This window comes from Solea senegalensis, linkage group LG10 (genome assembly GCF_019176455.1).
Source record: "Solea senegalensis isolate Sse05_10M linkage group LG10, IFAPA_SoseM_1, whole genome shotgun sequence".
NCBI lineage: Eukaryota > Metazoa > Chordata > Actinopteri > Pleuronectiformes > Soleidae > Solea > Solea senegalensis.
The window spans coordinates 22,158,769-22,176,647 of NC_058030.1; the positions used below are offsets into that span (position 1 = coordinate 22,158,769).

At 40.7% G+C, this 17,879-nt stretch overlaps 2 protein-coding genes across 6 annotated transcripts in view; one reads left to right on the forward strand and one right to left on the reverse strand.

Annotated features, from left to right (window-relative positions):
• LOC122775834 (glycosyltransferase 8 domain-containing protein 2-like) overlaps positions 1-1,887 on the forward strand; it is a 9,454-nt gene extending 7,567 nt beyond the window's left edge. The window contains exon 10 of the mRNA XM_044036031.1: positions 1,844-1,887. Within this exon, the coding sequence (XP_043891966.1) occupies positions 1,844-1,887 (44 nt within the window). The remainder of the gene's footprint in view (positions 1-1,843) is intronic.
• Positions 1-17,879, reverse strand: part of LOC122775663 (voltage-dependent calcium channel subunit alpha-2/delta-1) — a 115,102-nt gene that overhangs the window by 80,640 nt on the left and 16,583 nt on the right. The window lies entirely within an intron of this gene.

Genomic DNA, 17,879 nt, shown 5'->3' on the forward strand with positions numbered 1-17,879 from the left:
GAGCGACTTGATCCACAGAGACGTTTGAAAAAAGCAACTAGAAAACTGTCTCCGGATCAGATTGGTTGTAGTTCTATCCATTTTGATCTACTACTCATTGGTCACACCACTTGGAAGTGGGAGGAGACTACACTTCTTCCGGACACATATTGAGATCTGTATATAAATAATACTTGTATCACAATAGAAAACGGGAAAGGATTTGTAATTTATCATTAACAGACATGTATGTGATTTGTCTTTTTGCGTTCTTTGTAAAGTTCTATAACCCCAGAGCATTGCTGTGGCTGTGTAAATGTAATTAACTTCAACTTCACTCTCTATTATCATTACCAAGATAGAAGTTGAACCCAAAAATGCAAAATTCAGTTGTAAAAAGTCAGTCAGTCATCATCTAACCGCTTTATCCTCCACCAGAGGGTCGCGGGGGGTGCTGTGCCAATCTCAGCTACATCGGGCAATAGGCAGGGTACACCCTGGACAGTTCGCCAGTCCATCGCAGGGCCACACACAACTAGAGACAAACAACCATTCACTCTCACACTCACTCCTATGGTCAATTTGAGTGTCCAATTTACCTAATCCCCACATTGCATGTTTTTGGACTGTGGGAGGAAGCCGGAGAACCCGGAGAGAACCCACACACACACGTGGAGAACATGCAAACTCCATGCAGAAAGGCCCTTGTTCCAACCGGGGCTCGAACCCGGGTCTTCTCGCTGCAAGGCGAGAGTGTTAACCACTATACCACCACGTAGCCCAGTTGTAAAAAGTCTTCAAGTTTATTGTAGTAAGCACTGGCAGAGGTACCGGAAAAATCTTAGTCAAAAGGCAAAAGGTCGGTCTAAAACAGAGGCAATTGCTCTGAGACAGCAAGGGAAGTCCTGTTTCCTCTAAAATATCATAAATTAAATGGTCAAATATGTACTGAGGTATTTACATTTCATTCATAAATGTGTGCTACAACACAAGGGCAGAATTTATGTATGAATGACTGGGCCTGAAATAATTAGGAACATTATCTGTTCCTAGATAATGTTGTAATGTTTTTAGGTGGAAACCCACATGCAACACACAGGGAGAACATGCACACTCCACACAGATAGGCCCGAGGTGGAACCACTATTTGAACCAGTGACCTTCTTGCTGTGAGGCAACAATGCTAGCCACTGCGCCTTCTCGGATCACACCTACTCATTCATTTTTCACTTTTTCAAAAGAAAACATCACTGATCTTTATCACCGTGCCAACAAACAACAGTCTTGTCTCTACGGCACAATAACACAACTCAAGTGTGGAATAAAAGAAATGACAATTGTTGCTCACATCTCCTGCTCAAAGCTGCATTTCTACTCACACAGAAGTGGTTTTCATTTGTGTTGACAAGGCACGTGCCGCTAGAGAAGCGAACCAAAACAAATACTTCTGCTCAACTCTGTGTGTGGACATAGTCACCCAGGTAAATCCACACTGATCAAACCTGAGCCTGCTCAGTCTCTGAGTGTTGAAAGTGTTGTCCTTCACTGAACTCAAACACAACAACAAAGGCTTATAATAGCTTCAGAGAAACTCCACTCAGTGATGCATTATGAATGAATCATAGAATTGGGAAGATGAAGATTTGGCTCAAAGTTATTCTCATATCCATCTGCTGGACTGCAGAATCAAGCAACTATAACAGCAGACATCCAAGATCTGAGATGCTTTTTCGTGCACAGTATGTCATTGTGTGCTCGCGCTGTGGGTATGACTGTGTTAAACTGCGTCTGTGACCATGTGTGTGTGTGCTGTCGGCGACGGTTCCATTCTTGTTTAACGGTCCCAATCCCTTTTGGCCTCCAGTTCTGGGCTGTGTTCCAAACCTGTCTCCACCTCCTCTGCACTAGCTGTCAGCAGCTAAGTATAAACACTATTCCAGCCATAAACACACAGAGACACACACACACACACACAACGGCACAAATTAGTGATCGTGAAATGATCATGTTCACAAATAATGTGTTCACATTGCATCGCGGAGTGAATCATATCGATTTATATTTGTAAACGAGTGCTGTGTTCAGTCGGGACAGTGGTAAAACTGTACCACTGATTTATGTCTACATCTGTTACTGTAATTAAATTATTTTACAAACATTTCTAATGAACTTGGTGAGGAAATGAGAACCCATAAAAACTATTTCATTGCTCTAAGTGCCATTTTTCTTTGTCTTGTTACCACTTAAAATGTCCACATCTGCACTTCACTATTTCTTTGTGACCTTGCAAACAAAATAAAAGTATGAATATTAGATTGCTTTACCATGTCAGGGGTTTTAGGACAATAAAATGTAAGAGGAACCTAGGTGCACATGGATGCTAGCGCGCAAATCCTTTTATTTTGCTGAGAATGCACCCACTTGTGAGAGCTTTCTAAGCAAAACCTCGGTTTATACGAAGTTCTTTATGAAAGAAAAAACTGAACAAATATGATTTAAGACGGTAATAATGTTCCACTTAATGGTCCAGTGTTTAAAAATAAGTGACATCTTATAGTGAGACAAATGAAGGACTCCTCCACTCACCGCTCGCTTTCAAGGGAGTATAATGGCGCAATGGCCCGTCACAGGAAGAGACGTCCCACACACAAATCAAGCCGAACAGCGCCAAACTGTAGATCACTTAAAACTACTTAACAATCCTAAAAATGTGGGTTCATCTCCAACAACTACTCTATATTTAACAGGAGTCTTTTAAAGTGGAGTGGTGTATTTAGGGACAGTTGATTGCGATAAGTTAAAACTACTACAAACGGATCCGGTCCAGCCTACATCCAGGACATGATCAAAACCTACACCCCAGCCCGCCCACTCCGCTCTGCATCGACAAACCGGCTTGCTGCTCCCTCACTGAGAGGATCACAGAGGCACTCGCAGAACTCGAGACTGTTCACTGTCCTCGCTCCCAAATGGTGGAACAATCTCCCCATCGACATCCGGACAGCTGAAAGCCTCCACATCTTCCGACGCCGACTAAAAACACATTTGTTCCGACTCTACCTCGACTAAGACGACAAAAAAAAAAATAAAAAATTGTATTGCACTTATGACTAGCACTTCATAGTTTGTTCTACTTGAAGCTCTTACTTACTTCTAGCTCTTATTTGTACCCAAATGTTTAAATGCACTTTTGTAAGTCGCTTTGGATAAAAGCGTCTGCTAAATGACATGTAATGTAATGTAATGTACTTAACAATCTCCAACAACTACAGAAGTCTGGTGTAAAGTCACTAGTCACTTGTGTGTGTGTGTTGCGAATAAAACAAAGTCACCGCAGTTTCACTCAGCCATGCAGTGATGACTACGGTGGGAATACGCCATAAGGGAATGACGGTGGCCTTCACACACAGAAAAGGATGCTGTTGTACTTCGTTTGCCTTGTAAGCAATTCCTTAAAGTACACATTAAAGGTGTACTCTTAAACCTTTGAAAAACCAACCAATTTTTTATTTTAAAGTGATTCTTCACTTTTTGTATATTTAAAAAACATACACATTATATTCATTTTCTGTCAATACACCATCCCAACAGTTACACACCAGACCTTTGGGAAGAGTGTGTGCAGCAGTTCATATCTGCAAAGGCCACTTGCAGAAAGTCTCGTCATTAAGCTCGAGTCAAATGTCAGCTAATGTCTGTGTAACATCACTAGATGTTAATGTCGGGGAGTTTCAACCATTTCTTGAAATGGTACATTTGTTCAATATAAAACTAGGGCTGGGCAATACAGGCTTATCCTGATACACTGATATGACTGATTGATCATTCAATATTGATATACCACGATATAAATCAATATTACTGTAAGGCTGGGGGATGTGGCTTATAAATAATATCTGGATCCTTTTTGTCTATATCCACATATATGAGATATATCTGATTATAAAGCTGCACACTTGTGTTTTTGACTTGTGGAAAGATTTCTTTGGAAATGTCTATGCTTCTCAAACAGTGAGAGTCACTATACTATCAAATCTGTGATCCGTGTTATAAAACACACTTATTATTTCAGATAATACTTGCTTTATTTCTGTGGCTTTTTTGATGTTCAATTAAGGATATTTAACACAAATAATTAGGTTTAAAATTAAATAGGTGACTATTTAAACATAATTTATAATGTTTTTAATCATAATATTTCATGTATCATATTAAGTGTATGTCACACATTTATTCAATAAATGCCCTATATAAACATAGGTGATCGCTCTAAGACTTCCTCTAAAATGTCTTAAAACAAATGCATTACTTAAACTGTGCTAGAAGACGATCAACTATATGTATGTACATTATTTCTTTCGTCTGACACAATTTGTTTTTGCACAGTGCATTAAAACCAGTGACCTCTATGAGCCATCACAGCGACGGTGATTGGATCTCACTTTCACTCGCTCATCTTCTACCGCTATATCCTCCACATGAGGGTTGCGGGGGTGCTGGTGCCAATCCCAGTTGACATATCCAATCCAATCCAACTTTTGTTTATAAAGCACTTCAGAGATACATCAGAGATCAATAAATACAATATAAACATGACATCATAAACCTAACAACACAAATGAAGTCAAACAATAAAACTATTAAAAAGGATAGATAGATATCATACTGGGTCGAAAGCCAAAGAGTAAAAATGGGTTTAAAGATGTGGTTTAAAAGTGGACAGTGAGGGGGCGTGTCTAACCTCGGCGCAGTGACCGAAAAAGCGAAAGAGCGAAAGGGTGGTGGGCTAAACCCGGGACAGATCGCCAGTCCATCACAGGGCCACATAAAGACAAACAACAACCCCTATGGTCAATTTAGAGGCTCCAATTTACCTAATCCCCAAATTTTCACAATCTGGACTGTGGGTGCGATTCAGACAACCTGGAGAAAACCCACACACACACAGGGAGAACAAACCAGGTCTTCTTGTTGCAAAGGCACGAGTGCTATGGTGATTGGATAAACGTGACAAGCTCAGTGTCTCTGGGAGTCAATGTGGGAGTGGCCAGGCGCGGTCGCCGGGCTGATGCATGGAGTCACTTTTTGATTGACACATGAACACCGGATCCTTTGTCTCAGCAGCGACATTGTGTGTTACATTTTCTACAAAAAGGAACCGAGGGCAGGATTTTTGTATGAGTAACTTCCCCTGTTTCAAAGACCAGCAGCTTCCAGTGATATACAGTATGAAGGTCAGGAGATTGGTGGTTTGAGCCCCGGCTGTTCTCGTCTGTGTGTCTCCTTAGGCTAGACACTGACGTATACTGTATGAACGCGTCTATAATGAAAGGAAAAACTCAAGCGTAAAGCACCTAAAGCGGCCACTGACGTTAAAGTAGTGCTATGCACCCATGGACCATTTACTTACATACTACACAGTGCTATGACTAATCCAGAATCACACCCATGCATCAAATGAGCATTTGAACATATGGATATATTGATTACAGATCCCCCTCCTTTGCTCCAATGTTGCATGCAATGTGATACACGAGTGTCAGCAACAGCTTCTCGTCATACGTCATCATTTGTGTGACATCAATGGAGGAGGATTTTGTGTCGAAATCCTTCTTCCTCACACTTACAGTATCTGAACACACACACACACACGCACACACACAGGCACGCACACACCTCCTAAGAGAGCAGACACGGTTGTTAAAAATTCATGACAGGGCTTTGACAAGGCTCCTTTACCCTCTGGGAGATATGGGGGAGGGGGAGGAGACGTGTGTGAGGAAAGATACCTAATTACCCCCCTCTCTTCCCTCTGTCTCCCTCTCCATCTCGCTTTGTCGACACACACACACACACACACACACACACACAGAGGTTATCAGACGACCAAAAGCAGGCGGCCACACAGTGAAATGTGCTCTCGACTACAGAGTCAGGGTTGATTTGATGAGAAGTCTCCCTGAGAGACAGTTCATCTCAGGGTTATACAGTGCAAGTTATTTGCTCTCGTTGTCAGTGATTAGTAAGTAAGGCCACCACAATTAAAGTGTTAAGCGTTGTGATTCATTTGAAACATTTAATGACCTGCTATAAAAAAAGATAACGTAATGAATGCGTGTGTGATTTGTTTACTTCTTGTTGCAGGTGACCTTTAACCAAAGATGTCGCCACGCCATCCAAAACACGAGGGAACAGACTGTCAGCACCTCTACACTCAGCCAGGCTTGATATCGATAAGAACACGCGCTACAGTGAGTTTACGTGGACACAAAGTAATCAGAACATAAGTCTGATCTGAATAAAAAAACAACATGTCATGTGAACATGCCAAGGTGCTGGTATGCTAATCGTCCATTGTTCTGTTATTGCACGAGTGATGTATAGTAAGGGTTGGATCATAGAATTAATCCATTCCAGTCTATTGGTTTGGAGTGTTTGAGAGTTTTCAGGTTAATTCATGTATTAATTCATACATCATCAAAGGGTTTAAGATCAGTTAACATGACTGCCAAATGTTGACGGCAATGCTGAATAAGCATTACTTTATCTACCTAATTAAGCATTTATTAATAATTGTTAGGCTTTAATGAGGCTCCTATAGACCCTTATTGTAAAGTGGGTCATGTATTGCTTAGCAAATACTTTACAAATACAAATACACACACACGTATATTGTATATATATGTATATGTATATATATATATACATATACATATACACATATATGTATATATGTGTATATATATATATATATGTATGTATATATAGACAGAGAGGGCGAGACATTGAATGTAGATTGAAAGCACTAATTAGACAGGACAGCATTACCCTATTGAAGAGTTTAGTTAATGAGATCATAGAGTCGTGCAATACTAAATCTTAACAACATTTCTGATATACAGTATGTTATGAACATAGAAAAAAAGTATTTCTTCTTTTTCCAAAGACAAACCATTTTAAGCTGCATTTCACATTTGGCAGATGTTATTTAAATGTGTCACCAGTACAACTTAATGATAATATGTGTCTGAACATCATCCATCAGAAACTCATGCATCTGATGATCATAATCACTGTCTTTTTTCATTATTCATTTGATTTCCTTGTTTATTCAAACACATCAAAACAGATTACTGTTGTGATGTAACAAATAAAGAAAAAGATGTGAGTTCTGCAGTTTAAGTTACTTTATCAAAAACTTTTTTGCCACAAAAAAAAAGAACATCCACAAGCTCAATTTCTCAATTTGTCTTTCCCTGTAATTGTTAGACAGGAAGACAGACACATGTCTGCGTGCTGCGGTTGCATTATGGTGTGTGCAGCAGCTCAGCTGGTTAGACGACAGGACAAATAGCATGTGCATTGACGCTTTGTTTCTGAATATCACAGTAAAATGCAAGATGTGCGCGGGTAACAAGTGTCTGTCAACTGCGAGGAACTCACACACCTGCGGGCTAACGCTGCTAGGAAGAGGAGGATGACGGTTTGACAGCAGCGTCCTCCAGCCATGAGACAACCAACCTTTAACCAGGCTAAACTTGTCACGCTGAGGGACCCTGATGAGCTTGTAGCAGGCGGACTTTCCTATCGTTCGACTTTCTCAAATGATCAACAAATGGAAAAGCATCAAACTGAAAAACATAGAAATAGAACTGAAAATGGCTGTAGAAGGATAGAGGAGTTACTTTTACAGATGATAACTTTGGAACCTAACAAATACTTGTGTAGCATCACACTAAGAGTTCAACATATATTACATGTTACGTTAAAACTGTGAGTTAAAGTCCAAGTAGAGCAATCATGTGATGCGACTGTGACTGTGAGAAGCTGTAGCTGCTTCAGTCTGACACTTTAAATTAAAATACAATTTTTAAGCTACGCTAAAATACTCTAAAACAGAGTCTAAGTGTACTTTAGACTGAAGTGGACTGATTAAAAGAAATGTTTTTGGCCTTAATGCTCTCCTATATTTGGTTTCTTTTAGGGAAATGTTTGAACACTATTTGGTGGCACCGTATATCGTTAAATATCAACGAATCATGATCAAATCTGATGATTTTATTGTAAAAAAAAACCTTGTATATGTATACGATATGTTTGCCATATCGCACGCCGCCCCTACTCTGTCGCCAGAGACGGTGAAACTGTGAACCTCGGCGCCCTCAAATGGTATCAGAGATATTTCCTGCTGTGTCTACGGGGAACTTTGTGGAAAAGATTGTTTACGTTCTACAAACTACAGACACTGCAGTGGTGACGTAGTGATGTTGTGTGTCGCAGGACGCTGTGATTGGTTGTTGTCATTATGACAATCATACGCGTACTAAATGTCAGGCGTAGCGAACACATTAGTGCTCAGTAAGGTGTTTCCTACACTGACAGCCATGAAATTGAGACTATTTTTAAAACCCTGGGATACCATATTACTGCCCAATGCTACGGCTTGCTTAACACACTCCCCATTACATGGTCTAACTGCTCATTAGTCTGCCTCTCCCAGACCCCAGCGCCACATCTTAACAAACCCACTCTATTGCTGAATGACTACAGGAGACCTTAAGAGAGCCACTCCTATTTCTGCAGCTCTAATGGGAAAATGGGTCTTCATTGAGACAGGGAATTGGCTCCACGGGGAGGTGGAGTGGTTTAAGGAATGAGCTGCTTCAGTGAGAAAATGCAGCAAATGGGAGCGGAAATTCATTAAAGCGTTGGGAAATCTAATAGAAGGAGGGGAAAAACCTTCCATTCTATCCACAGGCAGCATTCCTCACACAAGTTGCACTGCTATATTCTAATCCCAGTTGAACATAAAAACAACCAAGTCATGACCGCAACAACTGCTGTGCCCATCAATATTCCAACAGCCAAGCAGAGCACGTAATGTAGTAGTTCTCATTCCATGCACCTTCCCTCCCTTCATGCCCACAGATGTATGAGAACATTACGCTGCAGCCACAGAGAGCGCACGGACACGTTTGAGCGTCCTACACCTGCAAGACCTACAGAGAGAGAGAGAGAGAGGGACATTACCACCCCACTCTCGCCCGTCTTAGCTGTCATAGCGACACGGCAGCACCGCATGCATTTAGTGGGAAAGCAGAGCACGGCTTAAAGGATAGACGGGGAAAATGAGACAGGGTCTGCTAAACTTACAGAGTCCCCAAGACTCCGTGTGTGTGTGTGTGTGTGTGTCCACACGCCTAAAATCAATGGGCCTTTCAGAGCACACTGCCTTCTACCCCGACAACAATGCAATACTCATAAGACTCGTAAGCGTCTGAGACATCATTAACACCCACATCCAGTCTTATCTCTCCCTGCTTTATTTTCACACTCAGTACATTTACATAATGTCAGAAAAAAAAAAGATTTCATTACTGGTTTTTTAGGCTGACAAAAATTGGATGAAATCAAATTTAAACACATCCAGTTGGGGCTGTACTTGTACTCTCAGGCACATCGTTTTCCATTACTTAGTAAATTTTACTTTTGTAAAACTGTTGAGATGTTTTATGCACTATATATACATACAATATACACAATATATACACTAGTTGTAGTTGTCATCCAGGTCATTGGTCCAATTACGTACGTTCATCTACCTCCGTAGGTCCCGCCTCTTGGAAATGGGAGGTGACTGCCCCCTTTTCCAGAATCATACTCAATCTCATTTAAGTCTGAGATGCAGTTTGGTGTTAGCCAGGCTATTCATTCCCCACTCGTGATTGGATACTGGGACAAGGACAGCATTCCAATTAAATGGTGCAGTAACTGAGTGTGTCCACATGAATGATGGCTGGTAATCTAGACGTGACAATTAGTCCAAAGTCAAGAGATAGGAAGGGGAGTTGTACAAACGGGTCTATATGAGAATCAAAGAACAGCAAATGGAAGAGGAGAATACACAAAGAGCAAATGGATGAAATGCAAACTACAGTCCGAAGAGAAAGAAAGACGAGACTCTGCATAATAGTGTTTGTTGTTCTCATTAAAAGCCAGCTTATGAAAACAAGCAATACAAACCAATATATTTATATATCCTGTGTGCATGTCTGCTGACTGCATTAATATCGGTGCATGTTTATAAACGGGAATAACCAAATGTGGAGAAATTGAGGGCAACAAGGAATGGAAAACAGTGGAGACAGACACCGAATGTGGAGCAAACACTGGCAGACAGGAGTGAGCGTAAAAGAAGACGAATGCAAAGGGCAGGGGAAAAAGAGTTGCACGGAGAGTGGAGATGCAGTTTATTCAGACAGGAGAGTACGATAACAGACAGATAGAGGGCAGGAAAGATAAAGAAAGGTTGATTTTAAATTCCATCTTGACAGAGATGTGTGACAAAAGGCAAAGAGCTGTCCACAGGAGAATTACAGCGGACTGGAGGAGGTGACAGAAAGAAAGGGATGCGAGGTCTGAGGGGGAGGAAAAGAAAAGGGATTCATTCTTATTTTCCATGGGTCTTATATTCCCAGATTAAAATGCCACATAATGGAAACATGACAAAAGGTCATGTGTTTCCAGGGCACCAAGTTCCCAAGCACTATATATAGGCAAGTGACAAACTGAGGGGAAAAAAGGGAGTTTGAGCCATTTGCCTCCAGCATTATGTCTGTACTGGAGAGATCGATCAATATTCTGCTTAAAGATATGAACTCATTTGCTTTTAGAAAACACTCCAACAAATCTCATTCCCAGTGGGGAAGTGTTTAATCAGCATTCACTCCCAGGTCAAATTACTCTGCAATACGTGTGGGCTTTCGTCGCCTTTGGCTCCTTTGGCATTTGCAAGACTTGGGTGAACACGTTGATTTCTTCTCCATCTTCTTAATTCTGGCAATGCTGTGGCATATCCAGCTGTTGGTATGTAAATACCCATGAATGTTTGTTTTTTTTACCACGTTGGACAGCACTAATTATTGTTTTTCATCATTCCGGTTCATTTAAAGATCCACTGAAAGAGGAAATGAAGCAAAATATACAAAATAGTGACCACCGTATTGTCATTGAGATCCATTGTTGTGTTATTGTATGTATACAGACTGTTTATCACCTACGTTTCACTCATTTCAGTGTGACTTACAGCAATCTGTCATACACGCTTGTCACCATTCAGACAGTTTCCCAGGAAGACAACACTTCCATGACGGTAGATGACGCAGAGCAACTGAATTTGTGAGGACCCTAAACCTGGGATCTCAGGTTTAGGGTCATTTGAGTTCAAAAAACCAGTTCAGTAGGAGTGGGAATTAGGGGTGTTTAAAAAAGTGTTTGTTTATGCATAAATATCAAAAACAGGCTATAACACATTATGAATTCTTATTAACTGTCCTAAACCACGCCTACAAAAAAAGAAAAGCGCTCCTCACGACACAACGCAGCATCCAAATCCTGTCCCTCGATCAGGATCATGCTTCCAGGTCTGTTCACACCGCACGACTCTCAGAGTCTCACAGAGGAATGTGCTTACACTGTATTTCCTCAGATCTGGAGTCTTTGCAGAGCCGTTGATGGATGCCTCGCCACAAAAACACATGTGGTCACAAAACACGAGTGAGGAGGTGAAGTGGGGGAATGATGATTCATGATTCATCTCACAAAGTCAACTATTGAACTTTTCTCTGTCCTATTTTTAGACGCTGTGTTTCTCTTTCCCCTTCTCGCTCTTCTTCTCTCTCATTGTTTCCCTGTTCAGGTTTACTTAGGTTCATTGTTATGTAACTGCTAAAAGAATCGCAAGTCTGGATTTGGTAAATCCAGGCAGGATCTGACACTCTACCATGAGACTAAATTTAGACCGGATTTGATCCGGATTGCAGATTTGGCAGCAATTTCATCATTTTTTTTTAACTGATATTACAAATAAAGATTCAACTTTTTGGGGATTAGCAAAACAAATAAATCAATTGATGTTTCAGTGCTCACACTCACAAGAGCTATTATCGCAGTATTTGACTTTGCAAATATGCAATATATCACAATATCATATCATGACTTAAATATCATGACTTAACAAACTAAAAAAAGATGTTTGTCCGCTCTGTATTGTGAGGAAATTGTCAGTTTTCCATCACTGCCATATGGGAATCTTATAAAACTTAATTAAATTGGCTGCTTTATAGTGTTTTTGAAGACGTGCAAAACAAACAGAAAAGAAATACATACCGTGAAATATTTTGACTTGAAACACAACTGGACGGTTAATGTGTGTTAAAACAATCACAGGACACAGGAGTCTCATAGGAGGGGGTGATGTGTGAAGAGAGGAGGGGAGAGTGTGACGGAGAGAGAGAACAGGATATCTGCAGAGCCCAGGGGACAGCAGCGCTGCGCCACATGACTTCTCTCTGAGGCCAAAGCCTCCAATGGAAACAGTAAATCTACAGCTGCTCCTCATCTCATAACCTTCTTTTTTTGCACTCTTTTGTTCTCATGTATATTTAGAGTTGTGTGTATTCCACTTTTCCACACTAAATGTATTGTATCTGATCACACAGCTTACATTTATTTGTAACTTTTTCCACTTACAACGATTATTCTTTATATAATTGTTAGTCATTGATTTATTGACGGTTTAGACTTCATGGGAACACATTTTTACATTACATTACATTAAATTATATGTCATTTAGCAGACGCTTTTATCCAAAGCGACTTACAAAAGTGCATTTAAACATTTGGGTACAAATAAGAGCTAGAAGTAAGTAAGAGCTTCAAGTAGAACAAACTATGAAGTGCTAGTCATAAGTGCGATGTACAAATTTATTTATTTATTTATTTATTTTTTGTCGTCTTAGTCGATTCGCTGTCGAATTCTGAATAAAACTGCCTGAAATGATTTATTTGACATTTAGTTTGAATCAGAATCAGAATCAGAAGAGCTTTATTGCCAAGTACGATTTGCACATACAAGGAATTTGTTCTGGTGTCATTGGCGCATAACAAGCATACAAAATTTTCTAAAGTGAACACAAAATTTTCTAAAGTGAACACAAAATTTTCTAAAGTGAACACAAAATTTTCTAAAGTGAACTGATTGTATCTGTCCAAGGTGACGTGTTAAACTTGTTAGCAGCACTGGACATGCCCTCACACCTGCTGCATGCTATTCCTGCAAGCATATTTTTGGCTACCACTACCATGGTTGCCGCGGTAACCTGGTAATCTGCATACAGATCAAAGGAAGGTGACAGCAGTGTCTGACTGGGCGGAAGCCTGGTGTGTGGCTAGTGGGAACACACGATGTGAAAATCAGTTTTTAACTATAGTTCCTGCAGAATTCATCCTAACGTCCTAATTTTTGCAACTAAGATGGGCGAGCTCAAATAGTGATGCACATACACATACAATAGGGCCTTTGCACCAAACGATCTTTAGGTCTTAATTAGTTTACCTTTAAAGAAAAGGCTTTAAAGATGTCCATGTGTGTATAAAAACTCTTCAACAACAGCCACAACTTAAATTCCCAGAACACCCTATATCCTGATATCACCACCATGGCACCACCCTAATATCCATGACACAGATCACTGATAAAAAAAAAAAAGTGGACATACTGCTCCTGAGTAAAAATGGATGGATGGATATGGATAATAAAATAAGGCACATTTGAGTGTGGTTTTGTCCAATAGTAAAAATGGGAACATGGCACTGACCAAATTGCGATTCTAGAGGCTTCAAAATGAAAGTTCCGATTCGTATTGGTAACGTTGCGGCCTATCTGTGTCCGATCTCTTCAGACATTATCAGTAGAGCTGGTGCTGCTCTCAGCTGTGGACCAAACTTGCAGGCTGTGTGTGAGGCGGCGTCCCAGCAGGAGTCTGCTATTAGGTCTTGTAATAGAAGCATCTTCTGCTGCTACTGTGACTGTGCACAGGAGTCTGTATAATGTAACGTGCGTCTTGTTTGCAGATGCACACAACTGTGCATTATACATGTTTTTTCCAGTGTCTTTGCCATTGATACTTTGTACAGTGGTTAACCAGGGAACAGGAATAAGTAAAGCACATACTACGAACACAAATAATACTACATATTACTAAAATGTTATGTTATGAACCTGCTTGTAAGAGTAAAGGGTCACAACAAATGTAAATGAAAAAGAATGTTCATTTTACTGAAGGCATTAAATAAACAATGACATAGAGGGAACAGGGGACGGTTGCTGCTTAATACATGAAGTAATTATAACCCAAAGAGAAATTTAAAACCAGAGCTTTTCCTTTAATAAATCGAAACCCCATGACCAAAATCAAAAAGACATAAAACAACAACCTGTTCCTTGTGTTACTGAACAGAACAATCCTAAGGGTGTAAGCAAAGAAACAAACTAATCACTTATTGAAACTAAATGCCCGCATGTGTTTCCAGTAAACAAGACTTCCGAGAGTTACAAAGCCACAGTACGAGAATTCAAAAAAAGTCACAATACAGATGTCCTCAGTTGTCTGCTGAGGACACAGTTTGACTGGATTGAGCTGAATCTTCCAGGTGAATGGGTGTGGCAATCAGCAAATGAGCACAACCGCACAAGTAGACATAAGAGTGCTGTTCCAAACTGGATGACAAGGTGTGCAGCAGGCCAAATCCATGCAAGATTGGCATCATAGTCATAAGAAGGAAATTGCATGTTGTGGTTACATCTACAATACAACATTTTCATTTAAAACCCTCTGTGTCACACATCACATGACCAATGTGCATGCACACGTTGTAAACAAGTTGGTTCCCTCCTCTGCCGTTCCTTATTTTCAGACAGTAGTGTTCATCAATTTTCTTCCACTTTATCATGAGTTGACATTGTTGACAAAGTCACATCACAGGGCCAACGTACAGTCTCAAACAACCACTTACTCTCACACTCTCAGAGCATTAATGTAATCTGCATGTTTCTAGGCTGTGGTAGGAAGCCAGGGAACCCACACACACACACACACACACAAGCCGAATCACAGTTCAATGACTGTGTCAGATGGAATCTGTGCTCCAGTCATGGAGGAAGTACTGAACGATTTGGTGAACAAATCTTTTTTTTTTTTTTATTCCCAGATTCTAATGATTCAGTTTAACCAGAAAACAGTAAAATGACGTCACAGCAGTTTCGCGCAGCCGTGTTATGAGGACCCCGTCCATGTTGAGGAGGAACTATGAAATAAAGACGTTGCCTGATAGCAAACCAAGTCGAAAACGTTGTTTATCCCCACAATTTTCAAACAAATACACAGCCAGAAGCGTTTAAAGGTGACATAGAATGCTTGTATCACACATATATGTTAGTTATGGAGGTCTACTTACATAAATTAAATTGTTTTCATGGTTAAAAACCTCCTAATCGCTGCAAACGAGCCAATCAAAATATCTCCTCACTGACGCTCTCGTCAGCCGCGCTGTTTCAGACCAAAACCACACCCCCAGAATGTGTACTGTGTTGTGATTGGCCAGTCAACGAGAGCTTTCCCACTGTCCTGTGATTGGCCAGGTACCTGGAAGTGACGTAATAGATAGGCCAGCTCTCAGATACACAGCTCCCCCTCTGGCACGGTGGATGCTCTGCATCTCAGCAGCTACAATGAGAGTAGTTCTTCTTCTTCTTTCTGAAATTTGTATTAAATCCAAAGCTTGTCATAATTATTGAGCTCATTTTTAATCACTATCCTGTTTTGAGATCATTTCATTGCCCCGCCCTGATTCTGTGAACCAGACAGTTCCTACCTTTGACTGCCTATTCTTTGTATCACCACATCGTTAATCACGTGTTTTTGACATTCCTTTGTCCACACTGTCTAACGGTCTTATATAAATGTGTTTAGCAGCATTGCCGGAGAAGCCACAAACATTACGTGGATTGTATAATTAAAAAACACCACCACAAACTGGTGTAAAACAGACGCCGCTAATTATTGACACTTGTAATTGTCACTCGTTGATTACTGTAATTCTAACAAAACATCATCATATTCATGAAAAATGCAACGTGTGTCCCATCTAATTAGTCTTGATAGTTAAATAAAAATAAAAAAAAAAACAGGGTGACAGCTGTACCCAAACAAGGTTTTAGTTGAAACAGTGAGCCGATGTTCCGATCCATTAGTCAGGACATTTCCACGCACAGTAAATTAGTAACGGCTGAAGCTTGACTTCACCATTTAAATGGACTATTATCCGTGTCCCAGTAACAAGCACGACCGGGGGAATCAATATACTGAGTGCGTCTGCCTCCCATGCACTCGGTGACGATACGTCACCTTTCCAGCTTGATAGTATTTGGTGCTTTCTGGTTAACCCATTACATCAATTCAATTCAATTCAATACAATTTGTATAGCGCCAAATCATAGCATAGCCAAAACAGCTGTAGTTGACTGTAAGGGGTGGGAGTCAGGATACCAATAATATCACGATACAATGGTTCCGTGATACTGACGATGATATGGCGATACATCGCGTTATCCGTCTGACTGTATGTGAAAGGTTCAAAGTGCAGGATTTCTCTATTTATTCACACCATAATGAACAGTGAGCATGGAGTGGATGTAGTAAACATGGATGGAGCATCTCTTAACGTAGCTTTCTCTGACTTAACATGATGACGACTTCGAGCAACTTTTGTTTACGTCCAACATGGCAGCCACTGAAGAGCAGCTGTCTTTAGATACGGCTGTTGCTTGTTCCACGATTGGTTTCCTATTGCATACAGAGGCAGTATGCTTGCAGCGGGAGGTGACCACACCCCTTCCAGACTCATACTCGGTCTCAAATGAGACTAAGATGCAGTCTCTTTTTTTATTTTTCCACTGTTTTTTTCTTCTGTGTAATGGCTCCTTTAATTATTTCCAGGTTAAACCCCCGGGGCTGTGAACCGTGGAACATGTGCAGAGCCAGTTTGGTCCAGTTGAACACGCAATAACAATGGGAATCCCGACTGCATCATCCAGGAGTGTTAGTCCAACTTTGAAAAAAAAAAGATCACATAATTTGACTTTTAATTAAAGTGTTAATCTGTGAATAGTTTATTATTAATATTAGATTTATAACATGTATTTAACCAGGAAGGCCTCATTGAGATTTGTGTTAGAATTCCCCTTCTGTGCCACTCCCTCCCTTTCCTTCTTTCTATGACACACACACACACACACACACACACACACACTTCTTTTCTGTTTAGTATGATCAGCACAGAGCAGAGAGGGGACGTTCAGGAACATCTGCTCGGGAGAGCGGAACATCTCTGATCGTATCATAGCCTCTGCTCATTACTGCTGCCTTAAGTTGGCGCGCACACACACACACACTCAAGTAAACCCATCATAAAGTCACATCTTGTGCTCCTTAATATAACACTGCGACAGCAGGTGGCAGATTAATAGAAATATGCTCCGGCATCTGAAGCATGAAGACTTTATTCATCACATGCACAATTTACACATGATGCTCTCAACATGTGCGTGTCTAAGTGAGAGGAACTAGATAACTGGATTGTCGTGCATTATATTAGGAAACTGACCTGATGTTCCTGTAAACTTCAGTGCAACCAAAGGGAAAAACAGGATTTAAATATTTTGGAAAATGATTCCATTTGTGATAAAAACAGATTTTGGCGTGACGGTGACCCTCACTCGTTCATCGCCTGCTCCGTTACCCTCCACATGAGGGTCACGGGAGGAGGTGCAGCCAATCCACAGGTCACCTGTCCATTGCAGGGCAAACACATAAAGGTAAACAACCATTTACTCTCTGATTCACACCTATGGGCAATGTAGAGTCCAATTAACCACTGGCAATGGTAACCTATGGGGAGAACACGCAAACTCCATGTAGAAAAAGGCCCTCAGTGGAACCAGGATTCTAACAGATGACCTTCGTGCTGTGAGGCAACAGTAATACCCACAAGTCCACCAT